We start from the raw sequence: 15,738 nt of genomic DNA on the forward strand, positions 1-15,738 counted from the left end.
GTGGGATTTTCATTTTGTTTGTTTGTTTTCATGGTAATACTTAAAAATAAATGTTTAAATGAAAGTAATCCAGTTAAAAATGGAAGAAGCACTCTGGGTTGTGCTGCTGTATCCTGTGGTGTAAATGTGCATGCTGTTTGAGTGCTCCGCCTGTGATAAAATAACCTGAGAGAGAGGAAGGTGTCTTTAATCTCATGTCCCTGGCTCCCAGCCTGAAGGTGTTCCATAAACAGAGCCATAGATTAGATGTGATATGGGGCGTGTTATGTTTTTATGTGGCAGGAGAATGAAAGTAAGGCTGCAAATAGGGTTCTTGAGACTTGCCACAAGAAAGTAAAGGACCTGTGTGGTGTTAGTGGAAACAACTGTCTTGATGTGTGGTGCCTGTTCCTGTGTTGTGCAGTTCTCAGGCTGCAAGTACATGCTCTCACAGCTCGCAGATTGTCTGGATTTGTAATGTACCATTGGTAGGACTGTTGTGTTAGTGTAATAATTAACACATTTTGGAAGCAGATATGCAGTTGAGCATGGGGGGCGGCTGGATGTCTAAACTAGGTTAGTGGCTTGGGGCCCTAGCAAGCAGGTAAAACTTCTTGTTGAGAAGAACAAGACTGTTTTATCCTGGGTTACCAAAGAAATCTGAGGCTTTAAGCAAAGGAGAAACTGCCTGTATCTGGAAACGTTTTAGATTTCAACTAAATTTTACTAATTTTAAGTGGCTGAGTTCCAGCTAGGAAGTGTGAATTGGTTTATTAATGAGCTATTACTGACATTCCTCTCTGTTTACTCACGTTGCTAAAGCTTTTTGTGCATCAAAGCAAGAAATTGTGGCTTTTTCTTTTTTCCTATAGAGCTTGCAAGTGTTTACTTTGCAGTGTGAAACTTCTCCTGTAGCTGATGAGCAGCAAACCATGTTAGAACTGTAATAGTTCCAAGTACGGCTCCAAAGCTGTGCTGAGTAAAGCTCAGGAGTGGTAATTTTCTGTGGTTGCCTAGCTCTGCACCTCAGTGGGGACAAACCTGTTATGGACAAGGCTGGCACAGGACAGGTGGAGGAACTAGATGATCACAGACTAGTTAAACAGCTTACTCTTTACTAACCAAATAGATAAACTTGCATGCTGACTGTATCCAGAGTAAGTCAGGCCATTTGACAACATGTTTTGGTTACGCAGCTGTACCTGTCTTACTGAGAAAGATAGTGAAAAGGAGTGAGAGTGACTTCTGTGTACTGGCATTTGCTCCTGGGCTTTCCTCATCTCCTGTTTGCTTGTTGCCTTAAAGTGTTGCCCCTCTTTCTTTCCTTAGACTTCCCAGCTGTAATTTGTTTTTATTAGTGATTCAGTCATTGTGCCATCTTTCAGCCTGAGGGAATTAGTCATTTCCAGCCCCTTTCTTATTTTGTAATTTCCAAGGTGCCTTAAAATCAGGTGGAAAACCCTGCAGTTTGGGTGTGGCTACCCAGTGAGAGCACTTGGTGCTGGTGTGGCTGATGTGTGTACTTGCTTTTGCAAGCAGCACAAGTGAAGGTTCTCAGTGTTTCTCTTTTTATGCTTCTCTTCACGAGATGGACAGAAGGGCCGTTTCCATTCCCAGCCATTTTATGATAAAAGCATTTCTGTTAACTTCTTTACGTGTTTCAGGCAGTTAGAGTGGGGAGCCTGTTAGAAGAGTGGAGGCCTCTGAGAAGGTATGATGGCTACTGGAAAGCTGCAGTCAGGTGCAGCTGGTGGTCAGGTTTAAAGTGCTGAGATTGTGGAGGAAGGAGGAGGTCTTGTTATTGCTGCATGAGAGTGTGGGCATCGTAAGCAGACATAACAGCCCGCAGGAAAGTGGGTACTGCAGGAAGCAGCTTGAGGATTATCGTCACTATTGACCTTCTTGCAGTCCCGCTGAATGTGGTGCTAGCTCTGAATACTGCACTTGGGCCTTCCCCAGTCAGTTTCTCCCCACTTGCTGTACATTCATCTGACACCCGTGCTTATGCTCTGTTCCAAGGGCATGTTCTGTCAGTAGCTTTTTCTGTGTAGGATTTACGTTCAGGTCCCTGCTTGCAGAATCTGTCAGGTGGAGGCCTCTGTTACCAGTGGGAAACCTGGCCCTTGGTAGATTACTGTGATCCCTTTGTCTTGACCTGACTTCCTTCGGTGTTGCAGCTGTTGCCTGTAAAATCCCACCAGCAGCAAGGAAGTGTTGCAATCCCTCTCCTCTCTGGCCTTCCCCTTCTTCCCCCTTCTGCATTATGCCAGTATTATGCTGATTTTCATAACTTGTTTTTTTTCTTTTAAGGAGGAGATTGAATTACACAAAGCTTGCTCCTTTTTCCAGCCAATCTTTTCTCTGTCCCATATGGTACGTTCAGAGTTTACCAGGTCATGTCTTACTCACTTGCTAGTAGTTACTCAACAAGAAGCAACATTTTTATGGCTTGTGTGCATCTTGGAGTAAAAAATGCATTTGGCCAGGCTGCAGTTCAGCCAAAATTGCATGATTACTGTATTACTTCTGACAAACAGGTGAAAGTACTTCTGTCATCATTTCTTACACCTTCATGGCTGTTCTATAGTCTGCAGAACAGCAATGTTGGTTATGGGTAGGGTGCAAGCTAGAGACCATTGTAATCATAGTGCTCCAAAAGTTTGACTTGCTTTTGAGGGAGGACCTCTGGAGATCTGAGAGGCTGTGGCATCATGAAAGGGTGAGAGGTTCAGTGCAACACTGTTAAATAGCTCTTGTATTCTGAGCTGGGCCTCGTCAGCAAGGCTCTGCTTATAGGAAAAATTGTGCATTTCATAAACTGTGTGTGTGTACCTGTAACATTTCTATTTCAGGTTTTGTGGTGTGCCCTAGACTATTTTAGAAGCACTCAAAAACTGTGTAAAAGTGCTCTGTTTGTAAATTGGTGGGGAGAGGGGGTGGAAAAGGAAATGTTTTAGTAAGTACTGAAATAGGTGTTTGTGTAGTCTGATCTACAGTTGGTGTGCACTCCAGCTTTTCAAAGTGGCTAGCTGAATGGTGGACGGTTAATGGGTGACATTAAAAGAAGCTGGAGTGCCTGTGTTCTAATCATCGGGTGGCTTTAAAAGGTTTCAAGCTGTGCACTTAGAAAAACTTGCAAGGCTCCAAAACATTGTAGCACGTGTGGCCAAATACTTTATCAGCTTCAAGATATTGCTTCATTATTTCATTTTTTCTTTTAGGCACTAGTGATGAGGGGATCAGAATAGAAAGAGTGGGGATTTGCTTTTCACACTCAAGGAGGTGAACTAAAGGAAGAAAATTTAAGTATTTTTGCTTCAAACTACCTCAACCCTGGCAGATAAGAGAGTGCCTAGGAGCTTTGGACCAGTGTGGATTTTTTTTTTGTTTTAGCCATCCAATACCTGATATGATATGATTGGAATAGAGTAAGAAATCATTGTGTATGGATCTCTATTGGGGGAGGGAAAGAAGCAGTCAGCAGATCTACATCTCTGGAAGTTTTATTACAAAAATAAAACAAAATTGTAGACCTGACAGCATCTTTCTTGTCTTCTGATGATGCAAATAGGATTGTGTGGTCGTAATGAAATATTTTATTGATTGTGTTATGAAAAATCGATGGGAATAGTTGCTCTGGTTGTCAGTTCTCTGCTGCCTACTGTGTATGCAGCGACAGGTTTGACTGCTCACTATTGCGGCTGAGAAGAGAATACCTTGGGGTGCCCAATTACAGCAGCAGAGAGAGGAAATTCAGAAGAGTAATTTTGGCTTCCTTCATTGCCTTTCTGTTGTCCTCTAAGCAGCCGTTCCACTCCTTTCAGACTTCACAGCAGCAAGAGCACTAATGGCAACTGTGCAATTTTGACTTCTCGTGTCCATGTGATTGAATCAATGCTTTTCCTTCTACATTTAGTAAAACAATTTTCCACGCATGCTGAGCAGCTATTCTTGTCTATACCTTCTTTGATATGGGCTAGATGAACTGCAGAGTTTTATAGAAAGCTGTCTCTTTCCTTTTTTCTTTCTCTTCTCCCTCCATTTCTTTTTTCTTTTATTTTTTATAAATTCAATTGGCAAACGAAAGGTTCACTAACAGAGTTGTTTTTAAGGGAAAGAAGCAGAAAAGTGAAGTGTTCTAATAGGGCTTATTTCGTAAGGGCTGGAAGTGTAAAGCAGGGAAGAAGGACATTTGCATAAGCAAGAAAAGGCAATTGAGCTCTCTCAGTTCCAGGATACACACCTCAGGCCCTGTTACTCTAGCATCTGAATCCCTAAATTATTAATGTGTTTGTTGCTGTAACCTTCCTGTCTGGTTTGGAGCAGACTGGTACAAGGAAACTGTGACCTAGAAACCCAGTAACAAAACAAGGTACTTTAAGCAGGTTCTAAGCAGAGTAAGATGTTCAAGTCTGTAACTGTTATTTGTGTGTTCCCTGTTCACTTCCCCCTGCAGGTGATACATCTCTGTGACATCTACAGACAACTGAATTTTGCTTTCATTCTTGCCCCAGACTGCTTAGAATGGGAGTCCCACTGCCTGGTTCATAAAGAAATGTGACCTGACCCCAAAACAGAGTGTTCCTGTGCCCAAGTTGTGATCAGAACGTGCTCATTGTTCAGGAGAACTGAGCTTCCGATGAGCATCACATCTCTGCTTTGGCCGTTTTTAAAGCTTAGATGGAGGAGGGGAGAGCCTGGTGGGGAAGGTGCCTGCCTATGAAGAGAAGGGCTGGGGTCAAGCACTGTCACTGAGCTCTGTCTTTCATGTGCTCTTTAATATTAAGATCACATCCATAAGCAGAAATGAGAACAGGCAGTGAAGCTTACTACAAAGTCATGCTTTCCCTTAGGCGTAGTTCTCTCCCTCTGGTCCAGCCAATATATTATTGTAATTTAAACTGAGTGGCAGGAGCAATCTCATTCCTCCAGCATGGGACTGTCTTGGACTCTCTGCCCCACCTCTTGTACTGAAGGCTTACATCTGTTGGCTGTAGTTTAAAAACAGTGACTGTACTTCCCCAGAAGGAACCTAGTTGTCTTTTTGGAAGGCATTTGCAAGTTTGCTGGGCAGAAGATCCTTCCAGTCTCTGTGGCAGGGGGTCATGTGTAACATATAATGTCTCTCTTTATCTATAACTGATTGACCAGAGTTAACAGAACAAGCCAGAGTGCTGTCTGGCAAGTTTCTAACAGCAGGACCCTCCTTGGTTCAGGCAGTGTCTACTCACTGCTTAGTCCCTGCTACAGTGGCAAGCGGGCAGGCATCAAATAGCACTTATCTTTGGTTTGTTTTTATCAGCACAGGGTATAACACAGAAGCACTTCTGAAAGAGTGCAATGGTTTTTCTGGTGTGAAAGTTTGTATATTATGCTCTGGAGATTTACCTACAGGAAAATCTAATAGTCATATGTAGCTGGTGAGTACTCACCAGTGTCAGCAGTGAACTTCTTCCAGGAAGAAAACAGCTTCTAATATTCTCAACTGCTCAAAGATCAGCTACATAGGTACTTAGTTATGTGAGTAGTTTTGCAGCACCTTACTATATATAAATGTGCAACAGAAGAGCATTTTCCATGTGCTCTCTGTTGTCCTGAGGGAAAGGCACACCTCCTCGTAGTGTTCACAGTCCTGATGCAGGTGAGTTCCTGATGTGCTGCTGTTGGACTGGCTGGTATTTCTTCCTGTGGTTCTGAGCAGAAGAAAGGTTGGTGTTTTCAATGGGGCTGCTGTGTGTTGTGACAGCCTCAGTTCCTGTCTTACCTGGAACAGTGCAAGTGGAGAACTTGTGCAGCTTACCTGAAGGTACCATGGAAGCATAGGTCAGTGTGGAAATGGGCTGCTTTTTTTTTTTTTGCATCCTATGCCAGAGATCTTTGTGTGCTTTGGCATGAAAGAGCAGTTATTTTCATCTGAAGAAAGAGCTGGGAGGGCAGATGCCTGCAAACTGCAGCCCTCTGACAAAAGGCAGGCTTCTGGTATGGGGAGTGCTAACAGCAGAGCAGTGTGCAGAGGGGAGATTTTCCAGGGTTACCAATTATAAGACACTTAAATTCTTGAAGGGCAGACAAGATTAAGGCTTTAAAATTCTTCCTTATATGGGCCCTTTCAGTATCCTGCTGCAGAGGTTCTCCGGTAGAGATGTAACATAGTCTGGGTGCTTTAAACTGAGGCTGAAGAGCTGTCATGCAAAACAAATGTGCTGGGGGTGGCAGTGGATGGAACAGCTAATAGATGTTTTCCCTTTGCTGGACATCTGTCACCTGCCCCCACGCCAAGTCTTCCTCTGTTTATAGCAAAGCATTTGTTCCCATTAATTAGGCCCAAATTCCTGCCGTCTGACCGACTTTATCTGTGCAAATGTCAATGGAGCTCAAACTGAGCAGCTGGGGAGATGGGCTGCTCACAGGAAAACTGCTGCCTGCTTTTGGAGAGGGAGAGATGGGAAGTGCCACCTCCTTCTAAATGAGGCGTGTTAGCTATGTCGATAATTGAGATGCAGCCTGGGAGCCCCAGGATACCACTTTCCCCGTCCCTTTTCAGAACAGACTGCACTTTAAGCCATCCCCTCCAGTTAAATCTCTTTACCAAAGTGGTCTGTATGAAGGCTTACATACAGGAAGATAATGGTGCTGTCATTTCTATAAATAATCACAACAGGAGCAGAAAAATAAGAGAGTGATGATTACGCCTGAAAATCTGATGAGGTTCCTCTTGCTAATGTGGTGGAAGCTAAAAGAAAGCTGAAGCACAATCACAAGCTGTTACTGCCTGACAGTGGGCTCAGTTTTCAGCAGTGACTGATGAGTGCATGCAATGCTTCCACGACATAGGAAGGAAGTGTGCTTACTGTGTGATGGTTTTCCTCCTGCTACATACTATGAAGTGTTTAATATGCTAGATGCAGCAAATGGAGTGGGAGAACTAGGCTCACCTTGATGAGTTTGGCTGGATCTGGAAGGCAAAAATGGAGCCCTCTCATGGCCTCCTCTGACAGCAGTATTTGTTTGCTGAGGATTAAACCCCATCTGTAAAATGCAGTGGAACAGTAAGTTTTCTCACCCTGCTCCGTCACACAGTGGCTTGAAGTATTTTAGAATGTGGAAAGAGGGGAATGATGTGGCTGCGTGTTCCCCAAGGCGTTGTAAGGCTTTTGCATCCTGGAAAGTGATGCTCTGATTTAGCTCAGGCAGACAGGACCTAAATGTCAGTGTTGTAAGCACTCGAAGCACTGACCTAAGGGGTAAACGCTCTGGGGTGGAGGGGGGGTAAAGGAGTGCTACTGTAGACATCCTTCCTACATCTGAAAGGAGCAGAGCTGGAGTATGCAGCTTCACGCCCTAGGTTTCTCTGATCAGGAAGGAATAGTAGATATTTAACAGACCTCTCCCCACTTCTTTCTCACTTTCTTACCTCAGTGTAAGTTTGCGTTCCCCTCTAAACAGATTTTTTTTTTTTTTTAATCAGCAGAGCTTTCTGAGCTGACTTCATAGGTAGCAATTATTCCTTTTGCAGCTGAGAGGTGAGGCAAGTGAAACACGGAGCCGATTGACTTCTCTGCAAGGATCGTTGCTAGTACAGTATTTGCCCTAATTAAGTAACTTAGAGAATCATTTACAGGTTAAAGGAACCCACTTAATGCATAAGCTGAGTGATGAAGGGAGAGTTGTCACTGGTTCATTGGAGGAGGGGGCTGAAGCCATCAGTCCTCTGAGACAAAGTAGTTGGCTGCTGCATACCTTAAAATTGTTAGTTATGTCTGCCTTAGCTAAATATCAATTGAGTATAGCAGGAATTTGACAGATGCGTGTTCTGGAAGGAAATGTTACTATGCAAGTTAGATAGCAGACAATTAAGTCACTGCTGAGATGTGATACCTACCAATTTTAAACTTGGTGCTGCTAGACTATCAGCAAGCTTCAGTAAGTCTGATGTGTGATGGCTGATGCACAGCGTGGAAGTCACCAAGGTCCCTGCCTTGCAGGGGCTCAGCCTTGGCTGGGAGCACACTGATGGCTTACCAGGGAGGGCTGCTCTGTTAGCAGCACCTCAGAAGCAAGATCTGTCATGCATTGCACTGAGAGCAGCTTATGTTAAAAGGCAGCTGGTAGGAATGTTCATTAAGGGCAGGACTTCTTCCTGGGAAGGCTAGCAGGGTGATGGACCTTTGTCAGAGCCAACTGTCTGGTGCATTAAGAGTGCATCTGCACATGGAATAGAGAAACTGAGCTGCTGCAGTGGGTTAGTCTGCATCGTGATGTTCCCATCTGGGAATATAATGAGAGCCAGGGGTGAACATCGTGGCTTTTTGGAATATTACATCTCCAGTTCCCCAAGACATTTAGCCATATAAATGCACATAGCAGGGAGGCTTTCCTGAGATGTATGGCACTGATGGATGGGGTAAAGCAGGGTTGACAGCAGGTTTGGGATCATGGGAGAAAAAAAAAGCTTGAAAAGCATTGAAGTGCTGATTGCCACAGCAACATTTTGCAGCCATGGAGAGAGCAATTTCTGCCTCTTTCTACAGAAGAGAATGTTTCAGGCTTCTGTCACAATATCCCTTGAAGGTAAAGTAAGGGACAAGAAAATACGCTTTCGTCTAGTGCCCACAAGTGCAGCAGGTTTTGTTGTTAATTGAAATACTCTTTCTAATTGCTTCTGCTATTTCTCTAGATTGTTTGACTTAGATTTTGCGTGTTTTTATCATTCTGTAGTTTCTTAATTCTTTCCTCTAGAGCATCCTACTGTTTTTCGGAGTAATTTGAAATTGAAGAATGCACAGGGGGATAGGAAGAAGTCTGCCAACACACCCAGCAAAGCCCCTGGCACTCCCTTGCTCTGCCTCTCCCCTTGGCCAGGTGTGCGTTTGTGGCTGTGACTGGAGCAGCAGGGAAATTCCAGCAGTGAATGAGCCATGTTCTTCTGTGGTGAGGAGGGGGAGGCCGGCAGGCAGGAGTCAAAGCATGACTAGGAGTAAGCGTGGTGCCCAGGTCTCCTGTTCGAGGGTCTCTAATGATGCATTTCATTGAAGTTTTTCAGCACTGCAGGATAGAGGTGGCTAAACTAGCGTGGTCTATGCTGCTTTGCTGAGCAGTTTGAGCTTGCTGCTCTTGGCACTCAGGAAAGGGTTTGTCCTGATATATTGGTCAATGTATTCAATTTCTGAACTGCTGATGTATGCAGTTTGTTACCCCCAGTGCTGTTTTAATCTCTCCAGGCTGGCAGCTTCCCCAGCCCTGTGAGCGCTGTCGCTCCCTGTGGGGCTCCTGGGCTGTGGTTGGCACAAGAGCTTTCATTTGAGCACACTCCTGTTGTTAACTGATGAAAGTGGCAGTGAAAAACAAGGTTCTGTAAGACAGACTTAGAGTGCATTAAATAAATATAAATTTTATTAAAAACACCCACATCTCAGCGTTATCAGGAATGATATAATAATAAACAGCTTTCAAATAGCCTGCATTACATTACAATACTTACAGTATTTATAACCATCCTCGGATTCTTTTTATAGACATACCAAACATTTCATGAAAATGAATGAAACTAAAGTTTTTTTTTTTTAAAAAAGGAGAACATAAGCATAGAAAATGCACACAGAAGTTCATTACCTTAGTGTCAAACTGCTAAAGTTTCCTACACAAGTTAACCACTAGCTTTAGAAGTGAACTTTATACCACTGTGCGTCAATCAAGATGAAAAATTCATTCAAGTAAAGTTGACACCACTCAGAAGCATCTTCAAGTATGGCTATAGTCAACCTGATAATCCTATACAAGCAATTTTATGTCTGCTCTGTCATTCGTTCCAACTGAGGCAGGGTTCTGTACACCAAAGTTGTAGGTTGGGTATTTACAATACAGAAGTGATTCGCCACCTAAGCTTCCTGCTCTTGCTGCCAGCAGTTTGGCAAATGACGGTGCACGGCCTATTAACCAAACATCTACTATGGATCGGATGGAGAATACAGAATCACCCACAGGTGAAGATTTATGATTTAATTAATGATTTAATTAATCTGACACACAACCATCATTTAAAAAAACTTTTTTAAAAAGGTGAAACTTTTGTTTCAATGCAGTGAGTAAAGTCACAGACTGAGAATTAGAAAAAAAAAAAAAGAAAAAAGAGCAAAATTGCCATAATAAATATCTGACCATTAAACCCAAAGGCCTCCTTTGATTTCCTTGCGTTATTAGCTTGTGATTCTCTTAGATAAAATTTCTTTCAACCGAACTTAATCTTACAGTATATTGCACAAGATATATCTGGGACGTGGAGGTTTGCGTGTTTAGGGAAGCCCTTGTACAGACTGTACCTTTTTATATTCTCTCTTTCATTACAGTATCCGAGAAGCCTTCTTTAGAGAGTGACTTGAAAAACTCTAGCAAACAGTCACTTGCCAAACCCCTGCCTTACGTTTTTCCCTTTAATCAGCTCAGTGCATTCTACTTTCTTTTGTTTATTCATTTGAAACAGGCAAAACATTCTAAATCTCTTAAACGCTTTCATCGCGATAAAAAGAGCTAACAAATTTACAAAATTAGTTTTAGTTACATCAATACATGTACAAGAGAAATTAGAGAAGGGATTCAAAAGAAAAGCATTAAATCCCTGAAGGAAAAAAGGAAACGGAACAAAAAAAGAAAACAAAAAACCCAAGAATAATATATTTAACCTACAACAGCTTTACATACACACAGGTGACACGTTGGCATAGGAGAACATGAGCTGAAATATCCCTGAATTTTTAGAACCAAAAAAAAAAAGCTGAAGTTCAAGTTACGCTTGCGAAAATGTCAAGTATTGAGAGAGGGTTTTTTTTGTTGGTTTTTTTTTTTTTTTTTTTTTCAAAGGCTATTGGGGGAAAAAGATGGTATACAATATATAAACTTTCACACTCAGTTCAATATCCTATTGCCAAACTAGTGTTGAGGTATATGACAAGTAGGAACATCACTCAAACCTTTTAATGTATTTTAGCTCACATTATGATATATTTGTAGCAGGCTGAGTAGCACCATGATGTGAATTCAGCTCAAAACCCAAATATATATAGATTTAATATTTTTACAGTACTAAAATACTAAAGCATTGCGTTAAAAAAAGTCTTGTTTACAATTTAATTTACTATACAACTCTCCTGCTTTTTTTTTTTTTTAATAGAAATTAATGATTTAAAACCACCACAGCAAGCCAGCTGCCTATTTTTTTTCTATTTAATCAACGGAATCACACAGAACTAACCCTGTTTCATTCATCTTGTGTAGGCATCGGTCTGCTCAATCTTCCTGGAAAAGAGGATGACTTGCACCACAATGTACATAATTATCAACACAAAAGCAATCTGCCATTCAATAGTTGAAGAGCATACAGATCTTTAAAAACAGCAGAAGCCCAAGCTAACTAGTTGTAGTCTGTTGCATGCTGCTAATTATTACCTGTGGTTAATATAAAACTCTTTCCTTAAAACTGTACATATTTGAGCAATGAACTTGTCATAATAATTGTAGAAAACAGTTTACAGTATAGCTGTGTGAGATGAGCACCAGAAAAACGTGTGTTTTGTGTATTGAAGTATTCCCTTATATCCAGTAAGCCCCATTTTTACCATAACTGACTGTATTAAAAATGGATATGTAGCCCACTAGCAGATGCATGGCTAAAACAAAAGTATTAAAAGCTTTTTTTTTTTTTATTTTAAAAAAACTATCTTTGTGTTTTAAAATCAAAGTAAACTCTTGTTTTTTTTCTTTTTTTAATGTCTCAGTACCTTAGCATTGATCAAGTTGCCAAGCTTAGGTAGACAAAGTGCTTTTGAAACACTATTTTAAAAAAAAATATCTCTCTATTTTATTGTCCTTTTCTAGGACTTGACTGGATGAGCAACATCCAGAGGTCCTCGTAATTCCCATACGTTAAAAAGTCAGCTTATTTTAACACCAGGTAAATTCAATACATACACGAATGAAAAGGTCCTCCATGTTGTTGAAGAACGTTTGAATACATCATTGACATTTTAATTGTTATAAAGGCATTAACTGTTTGACTGGTAAAATAAAGACACCATTCTCTTAGATAGCACCATGGTTTTTAGAATATCCAAACAAATTCAGCGTTTTGTTGTCTATTCATTACGTTTTATATGTTATCTACTTCATTAAATAAAATTAAGAGACTAATAATGTTACAGTAAAAACTGCGTGTTAAAAAGCCGTAATTCCAGTATTTCAGTACATCGTAGATTCAGCACCAGATGTTATTTTAAGATTCCTGCAGTTGTAACACTGCAGTATTATTTTTTTAATAGGAATTTTTTTGCTCCTGTTCCATGACTACACAAACTTGATGGCATTAAAAGTGGTCACAGATGTGCAGAACTGTAAGAAAGAAAAAATCCATTTGTAGGTTATCTCTTTCAGCAACCGGGCCAGCGTTTTCAAATGTAAATTGTGAAACACTTTGTTTTGTTTTGTTTCTGTTTTTGCATAGGATGCTTTGGTCTTGTTTCCTACATGCTATCTGTGACCACTTAAAAAATCAGTGGAAAATAAGTGCGCTAGCAAGATTACCTCTTTTTGCTGGTGTGCCGAGGCCTTTTCCACCGACGAGTTTAACAAAAACACTGTTCTCTTCTCCACCCTTGCCTTCCCCAAAACCTAAGCGACAGCTACCCTACTGACGAGTTGTTTTTTTCAGGTGAGGTAACCAACAAAGGTGTGAAGTTAGATGTATCTGTTGTAAGGCCCTGTAACCCGTGTAAAGGCATATGGAGATGTAGTTACTGTGGAGTCCGTGGTGACTGACAGTGTCCTTTGTGCAAGAGACTTGATGAAGCGCAGGTACGTTGGTTCTGAGGGTTCGTGTGGCTCAGCAGGCTCTCGCTTTGCTTTTTTGCCGTAAGATTTCTGAGGCACGTGGTCTGGACCGTATTTTTCACATTCCTCCTCCTTCTCTCTTGCCTTCTCAGCCATCTTTGCCTCCCACAGAGCCAGCCCGTGTTTTGGCTCGTTCATGCTCTTGTGCTGGTAAAAGACAAGGGATATTCTGGTGGGATGGTTCCTGTTGGGGTTTTTCAGGGGGGTCGTTGCGTGGAGCTCACGTTTTGCACACTCTATGAGAATTGACCCGTGAGATGGAGCAACTGCCACTCCTCCAATTTCCGGATCCAGGAAGCTCTGTTCACTATCTGACCAGACTTCATCGGGATCCTCAGCTTTTTCAGGATTCAGCACATCTGTTTTATCTAAACCACCTTGGGGTGTAGTCCTATCGTGGTTCTGACCTGGAATCGTGTTAGACAAGCCATTTACTGCATGTGAAATCATTTCACTATCCTTACTTTGGAGATGCAACGAATTAGGAGGACCGCTAAACATAGTCGAAGCAGAATGGTAGTCATGTGCTAAATGTGGAGGGGGTTGCACATGATGGTGTTCAGTGTTTTTACTCATGGAGGCATAGTCCATGCTTGGATTACTCAGACTAGATTTTAACCTTGAGGCAACCTCCATAAAATGACCGTCAGCCTCGTGGGTGGAGTAAGAAGAAAAAGACCCTACGTGGTGTACATTTGGTCTAATGGTGCAGTTACTGAAAGAGTCTACCTGCATATTTTGGTTTCCGTAATTCAAGTATTTGGGACCAAAACTCTGGTTATTCCCAAACCTATGCTGGTATAATGTTTGAATGGGCGGTAGGCTTAGTTTGGACATAGGGTCTTGGCTCTGACAATTATACAAGTCCATGTGCTGATGCTGAGAAGGGTAAGAGCCCAAGTAAGAGGGACAGTTGTCCATCTGTATGTTTCCATTGCATTGATAGGGTGGACACTGGTTATTTTGATTTAATGATCCAGAATAAGGGTTCATGGGACTGGAAGAATTCAAATAAGACCCCGCAGGCTGCGATGAGGTGGTGTAGAGGTTCATGGGACCAGACCCTCCATAGGGATCTGAAGTGTATGAAGAGCCTGGATAAGCACTGGCAGGATTAGGCAACCTTACATACAGATTTGCAGAACCTGAACCCGAGTAAGTGTTAATAGCATTTGACTGAGGGTTGTTAGGGAGAGTACGCTGTGGATGCTGCTGCTGTTGTTGTGTCGCTGGTCCTGAAAGACGTAAAAGATCTGTAGATGTGAAAAGAAAAAAACAAGCTTTTTTCTTTTTTTTATATGCAAACTTTATACACTCTTTTCGATAAATACATCTGATATTTTTAAGGAAAGCGTATCATATGATACATCAAATACCATGCCCTCAGAAGCTGAAAAATTACTAAGGCTACTCTTCTTTTCTGGAATGCATCCAGTGGGATCAGTTGCTAATTGAAATGGGGAAAAGAGGACTGTGCAATCTGTTCAGAGTCACAAGCACAAAGTCTAAAGAGTTGAGTCATCACTTAAGTAGTGCGTGAAATGCAGCATCAAAGCGCTCACAAATAGCCATGCACAAGGTGACCTTCTTTTCCCCAAGAATAAATAAATAAATTATTCAACATCTGCATTAACAGAGCTGCCTCAAAAATATGTCTCCAGCTTTATGTAAAAAACAACAATGGTGACATTCACTGACAGTGATAACAGTTCAGTAACCAGTGAGATTAACTGAAGACACGAGGAAAAATGCATCATTCATTCAAGTGCAATGGGATAATTTAATGGTTAAAACCCTGGCCTGGGTCACAGGGCAGCTGACTTCTATTCATAGGTATCTCAGTGACTTTCTGGATAGCCTTGCATTTATCTCTTTATTCCTCTTGGTGGAATTTACTGTGATAATAGTCATGAACACCTCTGCCCAGGATTCTAAAATCTAGTGATGAGAACTGCCAGCGATTGTTAAGTGTGTTTTGTCCACTATGAAAACACCCACTCTGCTTTTTAGTCTCAAAGCAAAGTATATAAATATTGGTAAAGAGGTTAGGTTAGTCTAGAATCCACTGCAATTATGAGGTTCTCTTTAACAGCAGCAACAGTGAGTGGCGTAAATTGCTCTTTGGCACTAACATCACACACTTCTCGTCATGGCTTCTAGCACCAGTAGTTGTTTAAAGGTGCTTTGCAATATACTGGATGGCAAGGAACGTTTGCTGAAGCACGTGACCTCTACAGGGATTAGCTATTCAACAGTAAAGGATTTTTGGTGTGTCTTTGTTGGTTTTTTTTTTCTTTTTCTTTCTTTCTCCGGAGTTTTGGCATTCTAGCATTTATATATATATATACACATATATATATACACAACATTGATATTTACATTCAAGAATTTTATTCAAGAATCGCTTTTTATTTGAAGTGTTCACGTGCTGAGAACAAATACTTGAGGTTCACTGTAAATGACTGTAATTTCTAGGAAGCTTACCACTTACCACATGAACAGATTCACGTGCTTACCTGCTAGCTGCTTTGCATGACCTGCTGCCTCAGAGTTGCCTTGTTTGTTGCGTGCTGCAGCAGACTTGTCTCTTTCAGCTTTGCTAGACCCATTCTCCAAGGAGGAAAGCTTTTCTGCAGCTGCTTTCTTTGCTTCTAGCTTCCTTTGCCGGCACGTCTTAACCGGCTCTGCTAACATCCTTACTTTCCGACGAAAGGAGGTAAGGACCTGGATGCTGCCATTCCTCTTCTTCTCCTCCTGGCCTTCAGTGCTTCCGAACTCATCCACATCAGAGACTTTGTATAAGGGGAGCACGTGGAGCTGCTCATCTTCAGGTGTTTGGCCAATTTCACGATTGTCTTCTCTAGTTAGTGTGCAAACCTG

At 41.7% G+C, this 15,738-nt stretch overlaps 1 protein-coding gene across 2 annotated transcripts in view; it reads right to left on the minus strand.

Annotated features, from left to right (window-relative positions):
• Nucleotides 1-10,088: 10,088 nt before the first annotated feature.
• Nucleotides 10,089-15,738, minus strand: part of TET2 (tet methylcytosine dioxygenase 2) — a 69,166-nt gene continuing 63,516 nt past the window's right edge. For both annotated transcript variants that reach the window (XM_048942190.1, XM_048942191.1), the window contains exons 9-10: nucleotides 15,375-15,735; nucleotides 10,089-14,111 (exon numbers count right to left, since the gene is read on the minus strand). In XM_048942190.1, the coding sequence (XP_048798147.1) occupies nucleotides 12,706-14,111; nucleotides 15,375-15,735 (1,767 nt within the window). In that variant the 3' untranslated portion in view covers nucleotides 10,089-12,705. The remainder of the gene's footprint in view (nucleotides 14,112-15,374; nucleotides 15,736-15,738) is intronic.

The sequence above is a fragment of the Lagopus muta genome, chromosome 4 (genome assembly GCF_023343835.1).
Source record: "Lagopus muta isolate bLagMut1 chromosome 4, bLagMut1 primary, whole genome shotgun sequence".
Lineage (NCBI taxonomy): Eukaryota > Metazoa > Chordata > Aves > Galliformes > Phasianidae > Lagopus > Lagopus muta.